General features: G+C 43.1%; 2 protein-coding genes across 13 annotated transcripts in view; both read right to left on the bottom strand.

The window, feature by feature from the left end:
• The window catches only part of PATL2 (PAT1 homolog 2), a 741,315-nt gene that overhangs the window by 451,533 nt on the left and 262,298 nt on the right, over positions 1 to 27,484 (bottom strand). The gene's annotated exons all lie outside the window — the stretch shown is intronic.
• CELF6 (CUGBP Elav-like family member 6) overlaps positions 1 to 27,484 on the bottom strand; it is a 189,701-nt gene that overhangs the window by 13,522 nt on the left and 148,695 nt on the right. For 4 of the 8 annotated variants that reach the window (XR_006104673.1, XM_042475653.1, XM_042475657.1 and 1 more), the window contains 8 exons: positions 25,965 to 26,013; positions 14,217 to 14,345; positions 11,801 to 11,880; positions 7,933 to 8,076; positions 6,232 to 6,376; positions 4,136 to 4,285; positions 1,680 to 1,742; positions 609 to 689 (listed from right to left, as the gene is read on the bottom strand). Coding sequence is in view for 7 of the 8 variants with exons in the window: in XM_042475653.1 (XP_042331587.1) it covers positions 609 to 689; positions 1,680 to 1,742; positions 4,136 to 4,285; positions 6,232 to 6,376; positions 7,933 to 8,076; positions 11,801 to 11,880; positions 14,217 to 14,345; positions 25,965 to 26,013 (841 nt within the window). In the remaining variant the exon portion in view is untranslated. The remainder of the gene's footprint in view (positions 1 to 608; positions 690 to 1,679; positions 1,743 to 4,135; positions 4,286 to 6,231; positions 6,377 to 7,932; positions 8,077 to 11,800; positions 11,881 to 14,216; positions 14,346 to 25,964; positions 26,014 to 27,484) is intronic. The other 4 variants (XM_042475655.1, XM_042475658.1, XM_042475654.1 and 1 more) reach the window with 3 other exon arrangements.

Raw genomic sequence — 27,484 nt, 5'->3', positions numbered from 1 at the left:
TTTAGTATTGCTTTGAGCTGGTTTTGATCTTGTTCCATAGTATGCTCTCCTGGTAGGCTATCTGTCTGTCTGTCTGTCTGTCTGTCTGTCTGTCTGTCTGTCTATCTGTCTATCTGTCTATCTATGGCAGATGAACAAACATTTATGTTTATTTCTCATATGTTTATTAAGCCATTTTGATGCTTTCAGGCATGCCTGCCTTCCAGACAGCAATTGTGATTCCAGTTGTGAGCAAAGCAATGAATGAATCCTCACAGAAATACAAGCCTAAATCTAGTCCCTAGTCCCAGCTAGAGCAAACTCACAGAATGAATGGCATTTATCTAAGTGTTGACTTAGAATTCAGAAAGTGATTCAACGGGTCTAATCTAGCTGAGAAACTGGATTTAGCCCATAGAACAACAGTTTCCAAACCTTTGTCCTCCAGATGTTTTGGACTTCAGCTCCCAGAATTCCTTACTGCTGGTCAAGCTATCTAGGGCTTCTGGGAACTGATGTGCAAAAGACCTGGAGGACCACAGTTTGGGAACCATGACCATAGACAGCTTGTGTTTTCCTAAATGATGTCCCCCCAACTTCACCAAACCCAGACTTTGGTTCCATCTCACCTTCTCTTTGCTGTTGAGGGATGATGGGAGCTTGCTGGGGGAAGGCCTGGCTGATTGGTGCATAGGCGGCTGGATATGCTGCTGGAACACAAAAACAGAATGGTCAGGACACACATAACATCTTGCTTGCTCCAAGAAAAAACATAAAGGAAAGCCAATGGTTATGGACTCGAATGACAGAGTGGGTGTCCAGCTACACCCAAGTTGCCTTGTACTACATTATGATGTGACACATTTCAAGACAAATTATTTACATCAGCCTGGGATCCTTGGTAACCCCTTCCTCAATTCTCTGGAACGTTTCCTGACATCAGTCATGGGATATCGAGGTCTTGATATCTTCACTACCACTCCTCCTTTTTAATGGAAATGTCCCTCCAAAAAAGCTCTTCAGACCCAAAGCTTAGAAAACTTATTTCATTTTGGACAATGGACTCCCAAAATGCCCTAGCCATTACAGCTGCAAATGGCTGGGAGATTCTGGGAGTTTTAGCCCAAGAATTAACTTCTGCAATCTCTGTCCAGTCCTATTTCACTTTTGCCCCATGATCAGAACTTAGAAATGGTACTTTAGGGATTAACATGCCCAGGACCCTAGAAAGAAGGTGGGAGTTATAGGGTTTGGTTTTTTGTTAAAGATAACATTCCCAAATTCCAACAAGAAAGGAAGCAAAGTTGTCTAGGAAGTGGGGAAGCAGACAACATTCTCTTCATTGCTAGCGATTTTGCACACACACATAGCCCAGTGGTGTTTGGTGGCTTCTGTAGTGCATCTGCTCTTGATTGTACACGAATCCTTAAAAGAGCTTTCCAAGTGCTGCATCCTGTGCTTCAAAACTGATCCTGCACCTTGGATGGCTTTATTAAAGTTTGTCCTCAACCCTGGAACAGATTGATTCTCCCCCTTGACGCGGAAGTCACCGATGGCAACTGATGTACCCTCATCATATCACAAAAGATGCCATGAGAAGATGGAAACAGAGCAAGAATACAGGGAAAGAGGGAGAGACAGACAGAGAAAAAGGCAGGGGAGAGGGACGGTGAAAGGAAAGGCAAAGCAATGTTTGAGACCTGCATAGTGCTGCATGCCTGCGTAGGCTTGTTGGAGGGGATCTGCCACAGTGGGACTTTGAGCTGAGAAGAGAAAAAGGAAGAAAGAAGGAAGAGAGTAAGCAAAGTCAACTGGAGGAGAACAGTTTTCAGAGCAGTGTAGTTAGGAGTCAGCTTTGGAAGGTGGGAAGGGAACCCTGTGAGATGCTCTTTGACTTGTTTTCCTCTCCTTTCTTTCCTATTGTTCCTCGGAACATAGACCCATGTTATATTAACCCTGCTGTGCAAGTCTGCAGCAAGAGCTTGTAAATGTTCCGTTTTCAGGTGACAGCCAGTGGAGGCTGGTGGTGGCTTCTCTTGCCATTGGGGCAGTAAATCCATGCCAGGTTTTCACCTTTCCAAGGTGCTGATCCCAGTCCCCCAAACAGTTTCAGCCTCTTGGATAGCTGCTTTACAATTTAGGCTGCAACCTGGAACAGGTTCACTGCCCCACTGACATCAGGGCCGCTAGTCACCACTGACTACAACTCTCCAAATCTGCCAACCAGCATGGACACTGGCCATGCTGACTGGGGGTGGGAGGATGATGCTTCTAGGAGATATTATTATTATTATTAAGCTTTATTTATAGAGCACTGTAAATTTACACAGCGCTTTACATACAATCAGTTAAAATATAATATAATATAATATAATATAATATAATATACCTGTCTAAGGCTTACATTCTACAAAAGTAATATAACATAATGCATATTAATACATATTAACATTAAATAATAAAATATAGCAAACAACAAATCAAAAGAAACTAAAGAAACGTTTCCAAGAGTGTTCCCTCCTCCTATCACGGCCAGCAGAGAATGCTGAAGGGGATAGAAACTGGAAACACAAATGAAAGAAGTGCCACTACTGCTATTTGTCTTCCTGCCTTTCTCTCCTCTTAAATTTCCTAAGGGTTGGGAAGGGGAGGAGCAAGGAAAACCAGCCATTTAAGAAGCAAGATATGAAGAAAGAAAGCAAGGGACAGAGAAAAGCAACTTGCAACTCCTCTGTGAGTGAGATTTACATGCTCACCACCCGAGAGCTTGGAAAGTTCACTTTTAAACGTAATGTGTTCCTGTTGCTCATGTTGCTTAGGGCCAGGAGGAGCTGTAGTCCAATGATATCTATTATATCAAGAAAAGCAGTACAAAAGTAACAATCAAGTAATGCACCGAGTTATGCAATGAGTTATTTTTTGAGCACTGCAACAAGTAACAACACTGGGGTACTTTTGAAATGCTCTAATGAGTATCATAGAATCATAGGTCATAACCAGCTTTTTGAATTGTGCTCAAAACATAACTCATTGCATAACTCAGTGCATTACTTGATTGTTACTTTTGTACTGCTTTTCTTTGTCTAATAGATGTCATTGGACTGCAGCTCCTCCTGGCTCTAACTAACATGAGCAACAGTAGGGGATTATGGGATCTGAAGCTCCAAACACCAGACAACCAAAATGCAAGGCTCTCCATCATTGGTGGAGGGGGGGGAATGGCACATGAGACATAGAAACCAGATGCAGCATCCTCTTAAAAGTCCTTTATTTAAAAACTTTCCATTCTAAAAGCTTGTTGAAATAAAACAGTATTTGACTGCCAACAGAAGGACAGCAGGAAAAGGCCATTCTAGCCTCTCTAGAAAGTGGGTTCTGGAGCCTAGGGGCAGCCACTTAGAAGGCCCTGTCTCACATCTTCACCAGCTGTGCCTATGAAGGCAGTGGGATTGACAGAAAGGCCTTTCCTGAGGATCTCAGAGTTGGGCAAACTCATATGGGGAGATGCAATCTGTCAGACAGCCCGGACCTAAGCCTATAGGGCTTTATAAGTCATATAGAGCCAGCGTGGTGTAGTGGTTTGAACATTGACTCTAGAGAACAAGGTTCATTTCCCGCTTTGTCATGGAAACTCACAGGGTGACCTTGAGTAAGTCCCATACACTCATCCCCAGAAAACCCTGTGATAGGTTCGCCTTAGGGCCATCATATATTGAAAATGAATTGAAAGCACACAACAAGGTCATAACCAGCTCTTTGACTTGTGCCCAAAACAGACACGGTAGGCCTCTTGAATCAATGGAATTGACTTACACATTGACTCACTATTTAACAGTTGATTGAGTGGGTCTACTTAAATTGGAACTAACAAACAGAATTCAGGTTTTAGTCTTTCAAAGCTTTGTAAACTTGTACACACACACACTCTCTCACACACACACAGTCACCATCATCACTAAAGCCTGAGAGATCCAACAGCTTCAACTTTTGCTATGGTCCATGCTCATTGTCGTCTGGGCATTTTATTTTCCTGGGAGCTCAAAAGGGGCAGTTCTCCACTTTTCTTACATTCAGCAGGAGGCATTTGGACAACATAAGATTCGATCCCACCCCCCTTCCCTTCCTTTGCCAGAACACTGACCCACCCAAATTCTACCTGGGTACGGATGGATTCCATTGGTGTAAATTGTTTCTGATGCTGGCTGCCCATTGGTTTGGGGTGGGAGAGGGCTGAATCCATTCACTCCAATTGGCGTGGCTATACTGGGGACGGGGGCTGTGCTGATCCCTGGAGGTGTGCTTGTACCTGAACCAAACAGATGGGGGAGACAAAAAGAAGAATTAGAAAGATTGACTGTATCCACACTGCAGAAATAATCTGGTTTGATGCCAGATTATTAACTGCTATGGCTCCAGTTTGACATTGCTACATTAACAATCCTGTTTGTGACCCCGCTTTGACTGCCATGGCTCCAGTTTGGCACCACTATAATAATACGGTAATTTGGTTTGACACTACTCTAACTGCCATGTAGCAGTTTGACACTGCTACAATAATAATCCGCACACTCTGATGTTGTTTGGTTACAACATGTCCTAGTTTTCATCTTTGAAATGTTGAGGGCATGTTAACCATCCAATTGACACTGGAGTCACCACTTGCCACTGGAAGGGAGACTTCCAGGTCAAGGGCCAGATTTAGCTGGAGGAGCTCCCCATCTTTCCTGCAAGTTTCTCCTGTTGCTACAGAAAGCAGTGATCAGAGATTTAAAAAACCCAATACAATTTAAAGCCTGGGAAGGACATGCAATTAAATGCACGTTTGCAGTCTAGGAAACTGTTGCATGGAACTGTACTGTACTGTATTTGTCATGCACATTGATAGCAGTTTGAGCCCATCATAAACTGCCTTGATTTCATCTTGTGGGTTTCTGGGATTATTATTTATTTATTTTATTTATATGCCTTATTTATAAAAGCCATATTAGGTAGCTTAATTTACTTGCTTGGTAAAAGACCAAACAAAGCCAAAAAATTGACTAGGAAAATGACTGTTAACAGGAGAATCCAATCACTTCATACAACATGGAAGGGCCTAAAAATTGGAGGAGGTCCTCACCTGAGGTTTAGGAAGAAAGTTACCTAAGCTGTGGTTTTCAACCTTCAGTCCTCTAGATGTTTCAGACATCAGTGCTCAGAATCCCGAGACATACTGGTTGGAACTTCTGGGAGCTGAAGTCCATAAGATCTGGAGGACCAAAGCTTGAGAACCACTGCTCTACACCACACAGTTAAAGGAGTGTGATACAACTTAAACCTTTGTGGCTGTGCCCAACAGAATTCTAGGAACTGTAGCTGAGTGAGATATATAGAATTCTCTGCTACAGAGCTCTAGTGCTGTAGTTCAGAGGAGACAGAAGTAGCTCATCAAACTACAAATCCCAGGGTTCCATAGGATGGATCCATGACTGTAACTCTTGTACAGTGGACCCTTGTTATTTGCTGGAGTTTGGTTCCAGGACACTGCATGGATACCAACGGAGAGGGATTCTGGGAACTGAAGTCCTAAAAGCTAAAAACCCACAAAGGGTTAGAGTATTGGATTAGGATTGAGAAGACCTGGGTTCAGGTCCTCACTCAGCCATGAAGCTCACTGGATGATCTTGGACCTGGTCACAATATTTCGTAGACTATGAAAGCTCATGCCAACAGCTTCTTTCTTTCAATTAGTCTCAAAGGTGCTACAAAATCCCTCTGCATACTGATTTTCTAGACTAACACAGCTACGCCTTTGAATTCTGGCCATTTCCCCCCCCAGTTGTTTTTTGGGGGAAGACAATCAATTGGGAGATGTATTAATGAGGAAGAACACACAAACTGGAAGAATATGCAGCAGTTTGCTTTTGCCTGATCCTGTTGGGAAGGGCAAGATACCAAAATCCATGGATGCTCAAGTCCCATTAAACACAATGGCCCAGTAAAATGATGTCCCTCATATAAAATGGCAAAAGCAAGGTTTGCTAATTAGAATTTATATATTTTTAAAATACTTTCAAGTTGTGGATGCTTGAATCCGTAGATAAAAAATCCATGGATATGGAGGGATGTCTGCAACTGAGTAGTCCAGATACACCCTGAGCAATCCTGAAGCAGGGCACCACCAAGGCCATTGTCCTTATTTTCCCTACTGTTTGTGTGTATTTGTCCCAATAGAGCCTCCAGTGCAACCAAAGTTCATGGAGTAACTCATACCTGATGAGGGTGTCATGGGAGCTGCGACCAACCCGCTCACGTTAAAAGCGGCCATCTGCTGCATCTGGGCTGCCGCAATGGCTGCCATAGGGTTGAGACATGTTCCTTGTGCTGCAGCCATCAGGGCTGCCTGCTGCTGCATTATCTTAATGAAAGAAAGACAGACGTGGGGAGAGAGAAAGGAAAAGAAAGGGAGTAAACCAGTGGCATGGGGATTTGAGGGTGGGGAGAACAGATAGCGAAGAAAAGGAAGCAGAGGACATAGAGAAGGAAGAAGGGGGGAAGGAAGAATGTACAAGTTAGTTTTGCTTTTGTTATCAAGGTGCCTTCTCCTGCTGTTCAACCTGGTTCTAGCTTCCAAGCATGTATCCCGAACAGGCCTTACAGAAACAGAAGGGAAACATGCAAGAGTACATTTGTACTTTTGCTTATATCACCATCAGACTAATAACAGCAAATGACTATGCAGAGCTTTAGGGTGGCCAGGGAACTTTCTTTCCAATATTATCCCTTTCCTACAGGCAAACTGAGAAAGAGAGAGACAGACCAAAGCTGGACAAACTGTGGCCTTCCAAATGTTGCTTGGACTGCAACTCCTATCAATCATAGCAGCATAGCCAAGGCTGAGAGATCATGGGAGCTGCAGTCCAATAATTTCTGGCAAAAGAGAGGTTCGAAATTAGAATTAAACTGTTTTTTTTGGTCTAGTTATTTTTTTTTAAAGTATAGGCACCAGATCGCACCTGATCTAGGATACTAAGCAGGATCAGCCCTGGTTAGTACTTGGATTGGAGACCACCAATGATTCCAGGTACTGTTGGCTATATTTCAGAGGAAGGAACTGGCAAAATCACCTTTCAGTATTCCTTGCCTAAGAAAACTCATAGGATTGCCATAAATCAATAGGTGACTTGAAGGAATATGTGTATGCGCGTGTGCGCACACACACACAAGCACAAGACATCTGTGGTTGGCAGCTCTTTCTCTTTCCAGGTAGCATAACAAGACTCTTGAAATCACAGCCCTCAAAATCTTGCAAAAAGTTTGCCATTCTTACTATCCGCTCTACTAAATAAAGGGGGCCTTCTACCCATCCCAGTGGTAACTGGTGGCTCCCATGTCAGTAGGGTAGTGAATTCATTTCAGGATTTAATCCAGGTTATTTATTTATTTAAATATTTCTATCCTGCTCTCTGTCATGAGATCTCAGGGTGGCATGCAATTAATACATTACAGTTAGCCCTCCAGGTTTGTGGCTTTGACCTTTACAGATTTGATTAATATGTCCTCCAACATGACTCTATAGCCAGCCTACACTGGGCTTCCAAGGGGAGGGCATTCTATAAACAGAGTGCCACAGCAGAGAAGGCTGTCTTGGATTTGTCCACATATATACTAGTTCCACTAATGGGACAGAGAGGAGGGACAAACCAGCAGATATACAGGGTGCTGAACCTCATCTCAAAAATTTGAAAGGTGTTATCTAAAGTGCTGAAGACCTGTCCTCCCCAAAGAGGTTCAGGAGCGTGGATAGCTTCTGCAAAGTGATTCAAAATATCTAGCAAATTCACTTCTCCACCAATATGGCTGCCCCACATCACTGCCATGCTAGCCACCCCCCTCCTGCCTTGTTGCATTTTGCACGCCTCTGTTCCACAGGGTTGGTGGCTACTTGCAGTCTGGACTGGCAGCACCTCCTACCGCTTGCGTATATGCTCCATAGGCTCCGAACTGGATTGTCATGGGATTAAAGATCCCCAGCTGTCCTGCCATCTGATGCATTCGCCGCAGGGTCCTCTCCTTGTCTGTGTCAGCAAACTTGACAACCAGGCTGGAGGATGCTCCCTAGCAATGAGGAGAGAAAGACAGAGGCAGAAACAGAGAGAGTGGGGCAGAGTGTACCCCTTGATTCTGCAGGTGGCAGCGAAGGCAGCATGTACTACAGATACTTTCAGCAAGACCACTCAGTACCAATGATGGGAATCATAATAATTGAAATAAGACACTGACGCCCCAGCAGGACCTTCGCAATGGTAGCCCTGTTGTTGCAGAAGCCACTTTCTTTGAGACTCTGCATAGCCCCATGGGACAGGCCTTCATGAGACCCTTCCAAAATAAAAATGCATTTGTTTCAGTTGCCTATCTTTGGGGTGGGTTTTGGCCACTGATTCCTGAAGTTCTCTGCTCCCTTTGTGTGCTATACTCTGAATATACCATACAGTCTGATGGTTCAAACTGCAGAGCTTGTAATAATTTACAATTAATATCATAACATACACACTCACACTTTTTATAAAGAGAGAACAGTAAAATTACATGTCAAAAATGGGAAAGGTGAGGGTGTAATATAGTACTAGGCAACCAGACAGGGTCTAGGAGGTTGCCTGTACCCCATTTCCAAACTCCCTAAGTTTCTATGGGTTGTCTGTAGTGTTTTAGTTAGCTCTGGTTTGGGGGGAACCCACTATTTTACCCCCCTTCAATGAGCTCCCTCAAAAGGTCATCAAATGGATAATCACACCACTTTGTGGGGATTTGTTTTTAAGGCGGCAGAGGGTTAATTCTCAATATTTGGGCCAATATATTTCTAGTAAAAAGAGGTTTGGCTTCGGGGGGGGGGGGGTTCACCAGAAGCATTGGGAAGTTGCATGTGGTCTGTGGACTGCACAATTCCTACTCCAGTGCAACAATCCCTGTTTCTAGTCCTATGGTATACCCATTTTTATTCCGTTGTTAGTCCTAGATTACATCAATTGTTAGTCTGTCAGTACATCCACCGAATCTATGTATTTACTCACCATAGACCCACTGAACCAATGGGATTTACAATACTTATGCTTGCTCACCATAAATTCACCAAATCAGTGGGGTTTACCTATATGTTGACCTACCATAGACCCATTGAATCAAGGGGATTTATTTATATGTTTACTCATCACAGACCTATTGAAACCATGTCCCATGAGGAGCAACTAAGGGAGCTGGGTATGTTTAGTCTAGAGAAGAGAAGGTTAAGAGGTAATATGATAGCCCTGTATCAGTATTTGAAGGGGTGTCCCATTGAGGATGGAGCAAGCTTGTTTTCTGCTTCTCCAGGGAACAGGACCTGGATCAATGGGCTCAAACTGCAGGAAAAGAGATTCTACCTAAACATTAGGAGGAACTTTCAGCAGTAAGAGCTGTTCAACAGTGAAACACACTCCTTCCTCGGAGAATGGTGGAATCTCCTTCTTTGGCGGTTTTTAAACAGAGGCTGGATGGCCATCTGTCAGGATGCTTTGATTGAGAGTTCCTGCATGGCAGGGTGTTGGATTGGATGGCCCTTGAGGTCTCTTCCAACTCTAGGATTCTTTGATTCTGTGAAGGGTTGTGTTAGTCAAAGCTTCTGGGAATGGTAAAGTCCAAAGCAGCTGGAGAACCAAAGGTTGAGAATCATTGTCCTCATGAGTAGAGCCAGCCCTGGAGAGAGAGCTCTTGAAGACAGGACCTTCCAAAGTGTATTTTTTAAATTCCAGTCATTTTCAGTTGACATGGGAGATTTAAGAAAGTAGGACCTAGCCTTTGCTCCTCTGTTTAGCTCATATCTTTGATTTCAATAGGGTGAGATAATTGTGATTAGCACGTCTTCTCCCTCCGCCTTCTGGCCCTGCAGTTCTGGCTAGCCACACCAGATCAGAGGTCACTGAAGGCCCAGTCTCCCTGCTGGGAGCAATCTTTGATCAACGCCGTCCTCTTTCATAATCACCAACGGGTTCCTGGGGCTCCTTCCCCTGTCTCAGCCCATCTCATTTAAAACTGTGACCTTCATTGTTAATTAAATGGCAGCTTTCTCAAGTTGGTGATTGAATTACTTCCTAACACCTGCCTAGAGAGCATCGCTGGCTGATCAGAATAAACGATGGGCCCCGGTGTTATTTTTACAACAAGTGATTTGATCCCTGAGATTCTGATCCAATCAAAGGGAGGATAAATTAGCTGGTGATGGGATTAGGAGGAGAAAAAAACACACACACAATAATGCTACTTTGTGGGGAGTAGGAACCTGCACAGTAGAGTAGCTCCTTTCTATATAGCTGTCGGTGCCTCTTGAGATTGTTTTTGCAGGCGGTCTTTGAAAGGAAGGAAGGAAGGAAGGAGAAAAGTAAGGAAAGGAGGAAAAGAGAAAAAGACAAACCAAGGGAGGGAGGGGAGAAGTTTAAAGTAGTCCTTGAAAGCTCCCATGTCCCACTTATAGATCTTGTCCAAGGTGATGACTCTATTTTGACAATATGGTTCAGAACCCTGAATAAGAAGGACCTTTAAGGTTCACACTGAAAACCAGAGCAAACTCACTGCCCCACTGATATGAAAGCCACCAGACACCATGAATGTTTTATAAGGTGCCACTGAACACTTATTTACACTAGAACTTCCCCAAAATCTAGATACGTTGGATTACAATGCTCATCATCCCCTGCAAGCTACACACCTGGAGATTGTTGGGAGTAAGAGTTTAGTCCTTCCGCAAGGCCAGGTGAGCTGAGATGTGGGGCACGGCAGAAACTGGTTGGTATGGTCAGTTATCCTCAAAGAATAAATTTCTGAGGTTATTCGAGGGGAACATTAGAAACAGAAATAAGAGCCAATAGTAGGTGGTTCCACTCTTGAGGTTTATTCCAGATTTTAAAGGAGGTACACAAGGTATTGAACTCTATCATTGGAATAGGTTCAGCTCACATGGAAACTGCCAGCCACACCTGGTGACATGCTTTCTGGAAGCTTTCCCCAAAATGCTACCCTGAAGATAGGTTGGACTACAATTCCCATCCCTAGCCCACATGGCCAACAAGGATGTTAAGAATTATAGCAAATGTCTTCCTCATAAGAGATATGGAAGGAGGGAACAGCTGTAGTTTAGGAACACAAGAAGAGCTCTGTTGGATCATATAGGCAGCCCATCCAGTCCAGCATTGTGCTCCCACAATGACAAACCAGTTACCAGTGGGTAGCCTACAAGAAGACCATGAGTAGGGATACACCCTTTGTTTCACGTTCCCCAGCAACCGACATACTGCCTCTGACCCAGGAGGTGATATCTAGCCATCCTCAATACTAGCCATTGAAGAACCTAGCCTCCATGAATCTATCCATTCTTCCTTAAAAACCCTCCAAGCTGCCAGCCATCTCTACATCTCATGGCAGTGAATCCCACAATTTAACTCTGCTGAGTGTGAAGAAGACAACCAGCAAGATATAGTGGTTTGAGTGCTGGTCTGTGACTCTGGAGACCAAGGTTTGAATCCCTGCTCGGCCATGGAAACCCACTTTGGTAAATCATACTCTCAGAGGAAGGCAGAGGCAAACCCTTGCTGAACAATTCTTGCCAAGAAAGCCCCATGACAGGGTTGCTTTAGGGTCACCATGGGTCAAAAATGACTGGAAGTCACACAGGAACAAGTGTATCACCTTAAGAATGTGATGCAAACATGAGAGCAAAGATATTGATGCCTTCAGCTTATGTCTTTGCTCACACAGATGGTGGTCCTAAAATCATGTGCCATGTTGTTTCAGGCTACTGCCTGGCACTTACCGGCATCGTCTGACTGCCGTGGAGGCTACTGATAGCTGCTTGGGCCTCTGCATGGCTTCCATATTTGACAAAGGCACATCCTATGGGGAGAGAAGGTTGCAGTGGTCAACACAGAGGCATGAAGGTCCAGAGCTTGAAAAAAGTTCATTTTTGGACTATCTAGAATCCCACAGCCAGATAGCCACTGAGCAGGCTGGCTGAAGGATCCTGGCAGTCAACTGTAAAAAAGGATCTTCTTTTTTAAACTTCTTAATTTTTATAATAGAAACCAACATATTTTCCATTAGTCTTTCAGTAGGCTCAAGTTTATGAAAGCTCATGCTACCAACTTCTTTCTTTCAGTCAGTCTCAAAGGTGCTACAAGACACCTTTGGATACTTATTTTTCCAGACTAACATGGCTATGTCTTTGAATAGTTTGCATTGTTAGTGAAAGTAAGAAAAAGGAGTCATTGTATTATTCATACATCAAGTGACACGTGTGTGTGTGTGTATGTGTGTGTGTGAGAGAGAGAGTGAAAGAGAGAGTTCTTATTCTTTTTATATTTTCTCTTGGATTGGTTCATAGATTTTCACATTTAGTTAATGGCCATACAATTTGCTTCTTTAGATTCAGATGGGATCAGAAAAGTATTATTTAATGGATTTGAATCTACTATGTTTTAATATTTGTCAGGTTTCCCCCCCCCCTGTTATCTGAATCTCATTTTGTTGCTTTTTATAGTAAAAAGCCCCTATAGGACAATAACCAAGATCATCACTTTTGTGTTGCCAGTCAAAGTGAGGTGGTACCAGGGCAGCCCAGAGCCAGAATAATCATGGCTCTTTTCTGTCCGCACTTTTATGTGAAAATACATGCTCCTTATCAGAAGTGCATTGTACCATTTTACAACTATTTTGGCAGAAAGCGAATCCACATTTAAAGAGCAAACTACAAGTGCAAACGGTGTCCATTGTCAATACACACGTTTAAACAGCTGGAACCAATGCTACAAAACCCACAGAAGCCATTTTACCTCCAGTGGTTGTGTCTGTGTGAATTGTGGGGATGTGGAGGAAGACATCCAACATTAACAAGCCTGGGCATATGTTTTGCTATTGTCAGCACAATATTACATAGCTTTACTTGCAAGTTAGTCCCACTGGATTCAATGGGTCTTTCTTCCAGGCAAATGACACAGGACTGCAGCCTTAAATTTGATGCCTGTTCTTGTTTTTGCCCCTCCCAGGTTCCAAGTTTGAAAAGTGATGGGCTCTGAGACACTTGTCATAGATGGACAACAGGACCAAGAAATACTTGTCGTTTCCAAGTCAGTAGGGAAATGAATCCATTCCAGGGTTTGAACTTGGAAAGAGCTGTCCAAGATTGCAAGGTGCTGAACATTTTGCTCAAAGTAGGCTCAGCACCATAACCTTTAAAATGTAGATTATAACATGGAGGGGAGTCATGGCTCTACTGTTATGGAAACCAATGGCTGCAGCTGTGCAGAAGACAGTGGAAGAGCAGCATGAGAAAGGGATGGAAACAGATTGCTAGTGTGGGGAACAAAGTTGGAAGAGAGGGATATCAGAACTCCTATGAAAGATATTAGCTAGCATAGATATGCCTGCAAGGCAGCCAGTTTGGGAGGGCATGCTTGGCACAAGACATTTTACTGCCTGGGACAAAGAACAAGATGCTGTTTAGTCCTATTCCGCACAGGCATTTGCCTCTTACTTGAACACTGGTGATGGGTTGACATCTTCCACTACACCCAGAACTTGGATTTTTTACCTTTTTTGCACGACAGTTCCCAGAATTCCTCACCCAGAATGGCTAGTGTTGTCATTCTGGAAGCTATAATATTTTTTTCTTAAAAGTGATAACTGTGATCCTGCTCCTGGGTTGCATAATGGAAATCTCTGTATTTAGAGTTAAGTATTGATTGTGCTACACAGTCAGTGGTTAGTGGTGAAATTTCACGAGCCAATGTGCACCTTAACACACAACCGAATTTGCAGCCAAATGCAATATCAAATGTACAAATGAATGCACATTCACATGGGCATCCTTACATATATCCACACACCCAACAACACCGTGTGTGCAACTCTGTTTCTGTAACTTTACAACGAATGCAGATTTCTCATATCAGACAATACTTTCCAGCCATTTCCACAAGGGAACTCATGCATGGATAGGATCCAAATGGATTCCAGCCATAATTTTCAAGTTCAGCTTCTGCTGCACCTGAGGGCAGCAGGGCAGTGTAGTGTGTGAACAGAAAGCCATGCAATTCTGCCCTCCAGCACTTTGGCACCTGAACATCTCTGCACTTGCAATCTGAAGCAGTTCCACTGCTCAGCCTCAAGGTAGGCCTACCTAGACCAGCCCAACTTCCATCATTCCCTTCTATCAAGGCAGCTGTCCTCCTCACCTTTGCTGGCTCCATCGGGGCCTCTGAGGATGGTGCATTCTTCGATCTGGCCGAAGGGCTCAAAGAGTCGCCGGACGTCGTCCTCGCTCTGTTGTTTCCCCAACATGCCCACAAAGAGCTTCCTGTCTTCTAAAAACAAGCCACCCTTCATTAGTAAAGGGACACCAAAGGTGAGCAGAAGGCAATGGAAACTTTGGTTGGGATGGCCAGGTCAAGACAACATAGGATGACTACATAACAGTCTCGAGGGATATGGATGTAAGTCCTTAATTATTTTGTCCTCACAAATGAGGATGAATAATTACAGTAATCTCCCCTATGCTTTTGGAAGAAACCAATCTTTTAAAACCCAGTATTTAGTGTCCTGAAGTGTTTTGGAGGATTTTTCTGCACAGACTTATATTTTTTGTGCAAAAGCCACATTTCTCTGCACAGAAAAATCTAGCACACATGGAAATCATAGAATCATAGAGTTGGAAGAGATCACAAGGGCCATCCAGTCCAACCCCCTGCCATGCAGGAAATCTCAATCAAAGCACCCCCGACAAATGGCCATCCAGCCTCTGTTTAAGGACCTCCAAGGAGGGAGACTTCACCACTCTCTATGAGGGAGTGTGTTCTTCCTAATGTTGAGGTGGAATCTCTTTTCCTGCAGTTTGCATCCATTGCTCCATGTCCTATTCTCTGGAGCAGCAGAAAACAAGCTTGCTCCATCCTCAATATGACACCACTACAAATACCTAAACAGGGCTATGATATCACCTCTTAACCTTCTCCTCTCCATGCTAAGCATACCCAGTTCCCTAAGTCTTTCCTCATAGGGCATGGTTTCTAGACCCTTCACTGTTTTTGCACTTTGAACTCAGTTTGCAGCAACTGAATAAAGCTGAAGGGGAAAGGGGGGCAGAGGGAGAAGGAGAGAAAAACTGGGACATTTTAAAAGCAGATTAAAAGATGGGATGGCAGAGGATTCATTGGAAATCAGGCCAGATGGAGGGCATGGAGAAGGGCATGATGTAAATAAACAAAGAGGAACATATAAAAATATATCAAACATTCTGGGAAACATGATTAGTTCTAAGGAAGGGAACCTTCTAAATAGCTCAATGAACAGTGAGAAAGTTCATCGGCTACAGAACACTACATATCTCTTGGGATTGCAGGAGAAATGGAAAAATACAGGGAGGGAGGTTGAAATGTAGAGTCTTAGAGAACAGATGGATGGCTGTTTGTCTGGATTCTGGAAACAGAAATGGGATCACTATGCTGCTGCAACATTTTATTGCAGGCTTGACTATCAAGGGCAGAGAAAACCAGGCACTGGCAATATTTGGCTTCTTAAATGTGTTTTGACACCAAGACAAAGAGCCATGGAGAGCAGGAACGAGTTGGTTTGGAGGTCATGGGAAATCAAAGCAGACACAGATGAGACAGAGAGAGACTGTTAAATAAAGTAACAAACAGCTGCATGTTTATGATTGACTACCCGAATAAGCGGCTGTTGTGAGCCATGCCCAAGGGACATAAATAACTTAAACTTCACTGGTGTGATGGTAAATAATGAGAGTTTCATGATTATTGCCAGCATCTGTCTTCGGTGGCCCTCACACCAGCTCTGAGTTCTAATGGCATTTGACAATCGAAATAAGATAGTTTTCTTGGAGAACACAATCTGGGAAATAAATAAGTAATGGCAGGGCACACAGCAGACTCACAGAAAATGAGTTGAAGGACTAGGGCTCTAGTTAAAGAGAAACCATCTCTTTTCAAAACAAAATAAATGGTGGGCTTAACACCTGCCCTTTGCTGAGCTGCAGGCTTCTGCCTAGCTCAAACTTTCTTGACAGCTATGCCCCAACCTGACTAATCCTTGCCTGAAGATGATTCCAATTGCAAAATTACCCCATCTTGTCACTATTTTAATTGCCATGGCTCCATCCTATGGAATCCTGGGATTTGTAGTTTGTTGTGTCATCAATAATCCAGTTTGAGACCGCATTAACTGCCCAGGCTTAGTGCTAGGGAATCCTGGTAACTGTAGTTTGTTGTGGCCCCAGAGCTCTCTGACAGAGAAGGCTCAATGTCTTACAAAACAACAGTTCCCCAAATTCCCTAGCGCTGAGCCAGGGCAGTTAAAGTGGTCTCAAACTGGATTATTTCTGCAGTGTGCTTCGGACCTATATGTGTTCTTTGAATATTTTCAAACATTGGATGTGGAGGGTCGACTGCACATGTAAATACATTTAGGCTATGAGTATGATCTTGAAATGTAAGAGTATCGTTTCAATTTTGCTAGTTGCTTATGTCACAACTATTACCATTACATTCAGTAATATACGGGAATTATCATTTACCAGTAACATCAGCACAAAAAACCACATTACTAAGGTTTCTGTATGGTATGTGAGGAGGTCAATGGGATGGGTGACACCATGGTTTACTGCACTGGATGACACCAACCCTAGGGATTCCATTGCTTCTTTGAAAGTCTATTGTAGAACCAGGAGTGGACTCACTGCCCCAATGACATGGATGCCCCCAGAGACCACTGTATCCAAACAGTCTTGGATGCAGCTGCAATGGGATGACCTGCCCATATGTGTACCTCTCCCACCCTACAGCCTTGCAACCTATCTCTCTGCCATTGATCTCTCTGAAGACACAGGAGGCCTCTGTTGAGTAGATGCTGACCACATACATATGCATTGGAGGATGGAGTGGAGGGATATTTGGAGGGCAGGCCAAGAGTGGGCCATTTTCTTGCAAAGAGATTTCTCTTCCTTCTTCTCCTCCTCTTCAAAGCCCGGCTGAGACAACTTGCTTGTTCTTGCCTGTCTATTGATTTTTAATCCCTCACCAATTACATTCTGTAAGTGGGTAATTTATTTCCCAGTTCCCTTTGGGAAACGCGGAGCTTTCACTGGCACCAGCTGAGTCGTGTTTAATAACTACATCTCTCTCAGAATACACCGTTATTTACCCTGATCAGGCAATGGAACCCTGGGAATAAAACGTCACTGGGTTTAAAATACTGTTCCTTGTGTGCATTTGGCTGTAGACAAGAGCCTTTGGGAGCAGGGAGAAGGTACTGAGTAAGAAAAAAAATATGGATAAAAATAAAGAACTGGGACAAAAATGATTCTACTAACATAAGGCTTTGATCTGAATCATTAGAGCACTAGAGGGGATCTTTGGGGCCATGAGCATAATCTAGCCCAACAAGATTTCTCAACATCACCTCTGTGACCCCTTCCCTTGAGTCTGGCTATATCTACACTGTAGAAATAATGTGGTTTGATGCCACTTTAAGTTCCATCCTGTGGAATCCTGGGATCTGTAGTTTTACTAGGTCTTTAGCCTTCTCTGCCAGAGAGTGCTGGTGTTTCACCAAACTACAACTCCCAGGTTTCTGTAGGATGGAGCTATGGTGCAGTTAAAGTGATGTCAAACTGCATTATTTCTACAATGGAGATACATTCTCTCTAGGAGGGAATCCTCACTACTTGTGGTCACTGGTTCCATTCTTTACATTTTTCAAAGCCAGGGAAAGGAAGGAAGAGCAGAACTACCCACATTTATGATGTCTGTAAGTCAATGTGCCTCTAGATGGCAATGTACAGCATCAGGACTTGGGAAAGTCACTTTTCTGGGACTGCAACTCCCAGAATCCCCCAGCCATGGAAGCTGCTGTCCAAAAAAATTCCTATGTTTATCCCTGACTCAACTTGTTGTTACTGCTGTTGTGTGCCTCCAAGTCATTTCCAACTACTGACGACCCTAAGACAAACCTATCATGGGGATTTCTTGGGCAAGAATTGTCCAGAAGGGTTTGTCTTTCCTTTCCTCTGAGTTTGAGAGAGTGTGACTTCCCCCATCCCCAGCTTGAAGCCAGAGATGGAGCACAAGCCGGGGGGAGAGAGCCAAGGCCGGGGGCAGCGAAGAGGCTTCAACAGGCATAAAAAAAGATCCCCTTTTAAAGTGAGAATGAGGGATCTTTTGAAATCGGGTACAGACACGGAGCGAAGTCGAATCACAACCCGCATTATTCTGCCAGTGGGAATGACCCCTTTTTCAAGCTCTGGGTCTAGCCGACACTGTTGCCAAGTGCAGTTTAAATATGTGATGGCCAAATGTCTCATAATGGCTGAGTGGGTCCCCTAGAGGGTGCTAGTCAGCTATTAGCTAACATTTCAGTTTAAGGATATAGAAAGAGTAGCTGTGAGTTATGGCAAGCCCAAAGTCGATGGCCTAGCTAAACAACTGCAGCCATAAAAATAAAATAAAATATATTGTTGCCATCATCTTCAAGTCTAAGTATTAAAGCTTTTATTTGCATTAGGTAAACAGAACAGAACTGAATTGTTTAGGCAATGACATTTCCTTCTGCTTTACATTAATGAGGATATTTTATATTTGCAACACTACCAAAAATGGCACCCAGTTTCAAAATACTCAGATTCCCCTTGGAGGTTTGCTTGTCTTGTCTTTGGGTCTGGATGCTTACAGACAAAAGTTAGCTTGCAGAAAGCCACAGTTCGTCTCTGTGTTGGATTAAATTTCTGAAATGGTGGCCTGTTTACTTCAATAAAGAAAAGGCAAGGAGATAAGAGAAAATGACAGGGGAAAAAGATGAATTTAGGAAAAAGTTAGGTACCTACATATCATATGACACCCTTTGATAAGAGAGAGAAACACAGAACAGACACTCAGCATCAAGGGCTTAAAACAAGGGTGAGGATCATGTGCCCCCCCCTCCGACACTGCTAGACTGCAACTCCTAGTGGCCCTAAGCCAATGGTGAGGAATACTGGGAGCTGCTATTCAACAGCACCTGCATACCTTCCAACTGTCCAGATTTTGCAGGAACAGTCCCAATTAATGCTTTGTTTTCTCAGTTTTTCAGCTGCTTTTAAAATGTCTTAAATATATTTTAAATTAGGCTGTTGACACACTGCAGAATTAATGCAGTTTGACACTACTTTAACTGCCATGCTTCCATCTGATGGAATTTGAGGAGTGCATCTGAGGAAGTAGACTTAAGGGGATATACAGATTAGCCTGAAAGGGTGGTGAGATGCCACTCCTTTTTGCCCCGGATCAGGGACATGGCAACTGCATGCCATGGCTCCGATCTGGCCTTTGGAGGATGCAAAAAGGAGCAGCAAAATGCAGCTCCTTCTTGCACCCTCTAACGGGTGCCATATCCACTGCGGTGCAATGTGATGATGTCCTTTTGGCAGTGTATCGTGTAGATGCAGCACCAAAATGGTGCCATGGGGGCAGGGTCATGGCGTAGAGCGTGTAGACGATATATCATGTAGATGCTCTTAAGTCTATGAAAGCTCCTGCTGCCCACTTCTTTCTTTCAGTTAGTCTCAAAGGTGCTATAAGATCTCTTTACGTTCTGATTTTACAGACTAACACGGCTACATCTTTGAATTCTAGAATCCATTTGTTTGTCTTTTTGGCCATCCATGATATCCTCTTCTCCAGCCCCACATCTCCAATGAATTTAATTTCTATTGGCTTTCTTTATGGTCCAGCTCTCACATCTGTACATGATGATGGGGAAAACAATGGCTTATATGATCCTGTTCTACTTCTACTGCTGCAAGATGCTCTGGGACAGAGGAAAAGAGGGAGCCAAAGAAAGAGGGTCCTGAAAAGCAGCACCTAGAAGTATTATATTCAGGAAAGTGAAAACATGAGATAATGGCAGAAATCAAGAAGTGACTGATTTTTTTGCTACAGGAGTAGGGCCTCCCTAGTAGCAGTGAGGTAGCCATCAAGGGATCCTAAACAGGATTGTTGGTACAGTGGACACTTGTTATCCACTGGGGTTTGGTTCCAAGATCCTCCGTGGATAACAAAATATGTGTATGCTCAAGTCCCATTAAATATAATGACATAGTAAAATGGTGTCCCTTATAAAAAACAGAAAATCAAGGTTTGAGATTTGAAATTTATACTTTTTTTGAACATTTTTAAACCATGGATGCATGAATCCGTGTATAAGAAATCTCTGTATAAGAAGGGCCAACTGTACTTCTTTATTTCATACATCTATTGGCTACGCATGCTGGAATTCTAGAAGCTGTGTTCCAAAAACAGCAACTTTTCCAAACTCTGCATTTATATTTATGGGTGTCTGACAGGGGGAACAAGGAGGAACTCTCAAATTAATCTTCAATTTATTGATTGATTTTTTACGTCCACAGACAGTCACACATCCAGCCAGTTTGCAAGGGATCTCTGAGACTATTCAAGTGACAACCTTGGCTGTCAAATCTGGACTCTGCACTAATCTGGAGAACAGCCTCCTTGGGCTAACAGCCAGCTCAGATGAATGTGGTTTGCTCTGATCTAACGACTCTGCTTCTGCAAAATTTACAACATTTGCACACACTAGACTTATAATATAAACTGGGTGAGATATAGGTTTGCAAATAAGGAATAGCTTATAGTAATGGATTTGCTTGCAATATCCTCCAGGCTTTCCTTACTGTAGTATATCCTCCTTTTTACAATCTGGAAACAACAAATGTCAGCTTGTGGTATGTTAGCTGCTATATTTATTGAACATGTTATCACTATTGCTATGGGCATCTGCAGTGGGGAGTGCAAGGAAGCTGTTTCCGTCTCACCTAGAAGCCAGAACCTCCAGATTTCCAGCTTGCTTTCTTTTTAAACCAGTATTCCAGATCATGTAGAAACTAAGATGTGAAAAAGGTGCAGCCTCTGTTCTGTCAATTTATTTTGCAACTTACCAGTGTGCTCCTGTAGCATTTCAGTGTTTTTATACAATGAATTAATCCATATTGGTGATTGAACCTGTCATTTTTGTAATGTAATGGGGAACAAAGTTTGCAGAGTTACGGTTGGATATGGGGACCCCCCTGAGAATAATCAGCTTGTAAATACAGGTAGTTTACATGTAACCTTAAATATATTTTAAATTATTTAATAGTGTTTTTTCTTAGTGAATGTAGTCAGCAGGATAGTGGATTACACACTTTTTCTTCTACAAGTAAAAGGACTGGACACAATTTTTAAAAAAAGAAAGAAAACAAATACAGTATACCCCAATGGTCCTGATTCAGCAGGGACAGTTCCAATTAATCTGCCATCCCATTTTTTCAACAGCTTTTAAAATGTCTTAGTTCTCTCTTTCTTCCTCTGATTTCCCCTCTTTCTCCTTTTCTACTTCAATTGTTTCAAACTGAATTTAAAATGCAAAAAGTAATTTGCACTTAATTAACTCATTGGGGGGAGAAAGGAGACTCTTGTCCTTCCCAGTAGACTCAGGCAAAAGCACACTGCTGAAGCCGCATGTCTGTTCTTCCTCACTGATAACGTTTGCCATCATGACTGCACTCTGATGTTGTTTGGCTGCATGAGTTGCATTTCTCATCTGTGAAACGTTGGAAGGTTAGCATTTGGAGACCACCAATGAATACCAAGCACTGTAGGCTAAATTTCATGGGAACCATCTCTGAATCCTCCTTGCCTAAGAAAACCCCAGTAAATTCATGACGTTGCCATAAATCGCCAGATGACTTGAAAGCACATAGACCCACAGATATGAGGAAATAAATGTATGTTTCATTGACAGTGCTATCTTTAAGTAAACATCAGTGAGTTCAGTGGGATATGTTTCCATGAAGTGTGCACAGCAGCCTTTCCCAACCTGGTTTTCTCTTAATGTGTGGATTAATGCTCCCACCATCCCCAACCCACGGATGACTATGTTAGCTGGGAATGATGGAAGCAGTAGTCAAACACATCTGGAGGGTAGCAGGTTAGGGAAGGCTGGAAGTTAGGAGTGCAGCCTCTGTATCTAATTTTGAGAGTACAGAGTGCTGTACATTAATGGGGGTTACAGGATCCAGCATGATCTACCAACTATATTCTATTCAAAGGGCTGGGTCTGCTTCACTTCAGCAATGTATCTGTCTCATGGGCCATCACATCATTTTTCTAAGCTGTTCCTATAGGAGGCTATGCTTCATTGCTCAAATGCTCACTACTTTGCAAACCATGAAGCATAAACTTCCCCTAATGCAGCTTGATGAGCTTGCTTTGAAGGTATATTTTGGTCTCCGCCCTCATTACAAGCTGTTTTGCTCATGTCTTCATTTCAGGTGCTTTACAGTGACCAAAAAGAAAGGAGGCACAGTCAGTAGATCTTAGGGATTTCTCACAATTCATGGAATGCCACCCATGTAGGCAAGGTGATCAGATGGCCTAACCGCACGGAGGACAAGACACCACAAAATGTAGGACATTCAAGAAAAATGTACGGTATAACACAATGAAAGCTGAAAAATACTCCATCACCAAAACGTCTCTGATGCAAAAACATGGAGACTTCTTGAGGAATCCATTGTTCTCTGCTTACAAAGAGGCCTGTGACCTCAGTGGAGTGGAGACATATTGGAATGCAAAAGAGGGATCCCTGATGAGATGCAAGTGGATTTTAAATTTCCTGGACTCTGAAAAATCTCCCCATTGCAGCATCTTTACTAAGGACTGAAACAACATGCAGGCATCTGACTAACATCTCCATTTGTTCTTCTTCTCTTGTTTGGTTGGTAACATCTTCCCTGATGGAGCTTTGAAAGCTTGCAACAAATATATGGTGCATTTCAGTTGGCCAGTAAAGGTATCACTGATGGATTTACGTATATACATTTAAATTCATGCTTCTAGATCATGCTCAAAATGGAGGACATTTTGGAATTCCTCCTGGACAGGAGGTTGAAATATAGGACACATCCTGGGAAAGGAGGACATCTGCATGTACAAAGGGAAACCAGTGGCATCTTTAGGATTGGTGTCAACTGGTGCAGTTCCTCATGGTGCCACCCCTCCCATACCACAGCATACAGAATCCTTCCTGGGTAATGTTTTTTGTACTGATGTTACTCCTAAATTGTAATTCCCATATATCATGTAATGCAGTAATAATAATTGTGACAAAAACAGCTAGCAAAATGGAAATCATACTTTTAAATTACAATGTACATGTAAACACATTTACACACAGTCTAAATGTATTTACATGTGTGTAGTTTTGTGTGGTTAAAGTGAGCATTTGGTAAGATGTGAAAACTTAAAAGGAGTAAAACATTTTTTAAAACCTTGAGGCCTCTCCTTTCAATGCCCACTGAGCCTTACCCTGAAGTATATCACATGGGGCTTTTTGGAGCTCAGATCCAGGGTGACTCCTGGTTCAGCTATACGAATTTACGTCGTAACGTGAATGTTTTATCACACCTGGTTGCCCTTCCGTTGCCCTTCAGAATCAAGGGGGAATCAAATCCAAGGCAAGTCACGTGATGCGGATTCATGCAAAGCAGAGTGAGTGCAAATTGTTATTACCACACCAGTGCATACCATGCAGATTCAATGATTCAAACTGGGACCCTTATGCATGCTCAGTGGGGGTCTGAACACTGTCCTCCTCACTGCCCCCTCCTTAGCTGTCATTCTTCATCGGACTGAAGGAGTAGTCAGGGGATGATGGGATAGGTCGCAGGAGGTCACTGGAGCCAGGATTCGGATGCAGGAGCAGTCAGGGGATGATGGGATAGGTCACAGGGTGGCAGAGAGGACGAGATGGCATGAAGGAGGAGGAGGGGGGTGAAGGAACAGGATGCAGGGGGACAAGGGGGGTGACATCGGAGTGATCTTCCACACCAGACCAATTTGAAATGAAATCGAAGTGAGCTTGAAAGCGACTTCTGTGAATTCACTTTTTTTACGATTTTACCAAAATGAGGGGTCACTTTGGAATCACTGCAGAAGCGCCATGGAAGGAGCACCCATAGAAACGAATTTCGTCTGATAACACATTCACGTTATGACGTGAATTCGCATTGTGTACTTGCAGTCACCCCGGATCTGAGCTCCAAAACTCCCCTGTTCATGCCTTTTCTTCCGGGGTTGCCACATGTTGGCAAGTAACTTGAAGGCATGCATACACACATATGGTGACCTTAGTCAAGTCACACTCTCTCAGCCTTAGGGAAGGCAATGACAAACCTCCTCTGAATTGATCTTGCCACACCCTTCCCTGGATAGGATTGACATACTACTGAAATCATCTTGAAGGCAAGTAACAACAATTTGATGTCGGATTGTGTTAGATTAGGAAGGAAGGAAGGTGTTGGCTGTACACCACTGGTGATCCCTGTTGTTGCTAGCATGGGATTCTGGGGATGTTTAATTTAATCTTTTTTCACTTCTGAGCCTTTCTTTTCCCAGCTCTGTCCTACTACCTGTCAGGAGCAAAGTCATGCCAGATCTCTCTCTCTCTCTTTAATTAATTATGATTTTATTTCTTTAAAAAAATGATTCCAGCGAGGAACAGCTAACTGGGAACACAGAAAGGAGGACTATAAAGAATTTTGAACAGGAGCAGGACTCATGTCGCCCCCAAGGCTGTTTTGTGCCTCCCCCTTCAGCTCTTCCACGCACCTCAATTTTATTTTGCTAAAATGAGAATTTAAATTTAAAAAGTAAATTGACTCTCCCGGAGGCTTCCCAGAGAAGAACATTATCCTCTGTTTTAAACTGAGAAAAGGGGGACAGCGGAGGCACTGATGGACCCAAAACTGCCACAGCAGGCTGTAGGTGGCCTAGGAAAGAACCTAGGAGAAAATGAGGAAGAACACACTAAAAAGAAGAGGCTGCTGTAGCAGTTTGCCTTTGGCTGAGCCTACTGGGAAGGGCAAGATTTCCACCTCTTTCTCTCTTTTTCTTACTGCTGACTTAACTGAGTGCAAACGACTTTGGTACTTTGAACTCATTTTGTACCGATGGAAGAAAGCTGCAGACAAAAGTGGGATAAAAGAGGATTAATTGGGACATTAGAAAATATCTAAACTAGAGAGTAACACTAGTTCGATACTGCATTAACTGCCGTAACTCCATAACTCCATCCTACCATAACTCCATCCTAAAGAATGCTGGGATTTAAGAGTTTGATGAGGGTCCTAGAATTGCCTTGAGCACTAGAGGTCATTAATAGAGAATCATAAGCATTTCACTAAACTACAAGATTAAGTCATGGCCGTGAAAGTGGCATCAAAATAGTATACCTCAGTAGTTCAGATACAGACTTAAGGTGGTAAAAGCAGAATTGTTCCAGAATGCCTTTTGACTAATAGTGCTACAAGGTCTCCTTCTGGAAATGCCCTTTACAGAACCAAAATGGTGGGGGAAGCTTTGAGTTCTGCCGAGGCGAATGAACTACTATTCCCCTCATAGCTTCTCAATGGCCGGACTAGTAAGAGCGGATTGAATTCACTCCAAAATTTCACAGATAAAAACCAGAACATCACAATAGCAAACGTTATTCATGAAGAAAAAAACACAAGTTACTAAAGGCTACAGTGGTTTGGTTTTGCCTCAGCTTACTGGGAAAGGCAAGATTCCACCTCTTCTTCTCTCTGAGTTGCACTTTTCCCACTTTGCACTCAATTTACAGCATCTAAAGTATGCCAAAGAGAAAGTGGGAAAGTGGGAGGAAGAGTGAGAAACTAGGACATTTTGAAAGCAGGTGAAAGAGTGGGATGGCAGAGGATTAACCGGGATTGTTCCTATCAAATCAGGACTGTTTGAGGATATGTGATGGGAACTGTAGTTCAACAACCTCTGGAGGCCTCAGGTTCCCTAGTCCTGCACTAAAGACATTCTCAGGGTCAAACCCCTGGATCAATGTGTTTAAAGCGAAGAGCCACCTACCTCCTCTGCCCTCGCTGTCTGCTGGCTTCACTTGGATCGGGCGATTCATCTGTCAAACAAAACACAAGGCATCCTCGGTTAGAGTCATCAGCTCATTCACTTCTTCCCCAAAGCAACTCAGCAAAGGCACCTATGGAAGTCCAGAGGTTCAGCGAAAGCAAATGAGGAATGCCCAAACCAAAAAAGGCCCATGGAGAAGATTAAGAGCCTATACTTGATTCAAATAAAAACTGTTGTCCACTCCACAATCCATCTGGAGTGGGGCCAAATCCTTCTTGGGTCCCACTCTGACCCACTGGTTTTCTCCCAAAAGCCATGCCATCTTCCTTACTAACATCACTGTTTGATAGTCTCCCCATACTTTGGTATGGACCTTTCTCCATTCCAGCAGGATGAACTGCATCTACTAAGGCTTACTTACTAGCAGTACAAGCTGTTGATCCTTTTGCTCCTACCTTTTAAAGTGTGACCCTACCCACCTCTAGAATGAAGCCCCTGAGAACTGCTCTGAAACTAAATCTGGTCCTTGGGCTGGTAGAGCTTCCTCACCCTTATTTTAGGGAATATTATGGCTCTGCCCAAGATGGACCCAGCAGTTTCAGGCATCTACTACTGGTCTTTGGAATGTATTCCCTGTGGATAAGGGCAGACTACTGTGTATGTTAAATTGTTGTAATATCATAAATAGTATAATTCAGCTTTTCTCAGCTATGGTTTCCTAGAACCCTAAAATTTGTGACCAAATTGCTAAGGGGTTCCACAAGTCATCATGACTGGAAAAATAAACCTTTTTTTTGCGCTGCAGATGTAACAATTTTTATGCAGGGATTCCCTGAGACTCAAATATAATTTCAAAGTTCCCTCCAGGGTAAAAGGGTTGAGAAAGGTTGGTATAATCCTATTTTAATGTTGATGTTTTTAAACTATATTGTACTTGTTTTACATTATCAAGGGATTTTGTAGCACCTTTGAGAGAAAGATGTTGGTAGCATAAGCTTTCTCAGACAGGGTCTGTTTCGTTAGCAGGAAAAAAAAAGCTTATGCTAGTTTTAAAATACGTATATTTCACTAATTTAATGTTCTTATGAACAAATCTTGCCATGCTAGGTTCTCCTTAGGGTCACTATAAATTGGAAATGACTGGAAAGCACTAGCAAAAACAGCAACAGCAGCTACTACGACTGCTAAATTTGCAACATTTTGCAGCATTTAAGAGGGCCTAAGAAAAGGTAATCCATTTCTCTGATTTTATGTATGTGTGTATGTGTGTTCCCTAATGGACCACATAACTGCTCTGCTTTTTACTTATTGGGTGGATAATTATTTGTAAAGAAAGAAAGAAAGATATGAATTAGGCCCACGATAGCTGGTGGATCCCCTTGTTTTCTGGGGCCAGGGGATGGCTTGGAAAGGATCAACCTGCCCCCCTCCTTGGTTCCCACACATTGAGATGGACAACCCAGTAATCAACCACAAAGTTTGCTGGGTGAACTTCTTGTCCGCCGGAGACCAATGACAAA

This window comes from Sceloporus undulatus, chromosome 6 (assembly GCF_019175285.1).
Source record: "Sceloporus undulatus isolate JIND9_A2432 ecotype Alabama chromosome 6, SceUnd_v1.1, whole genome shotgun sequence".
NCBI lineage: Eukaryota > Metazoa > Chordata > Lepidosauria > Squamata > Phrynosomatidae > Sceloporus > Sceloporus undulatus.
The sequence above is the reverse complement of the archived record's forward strand: the minus strand, read 5'-3'. Positions and strand labels throughout refer to the sequence as shown.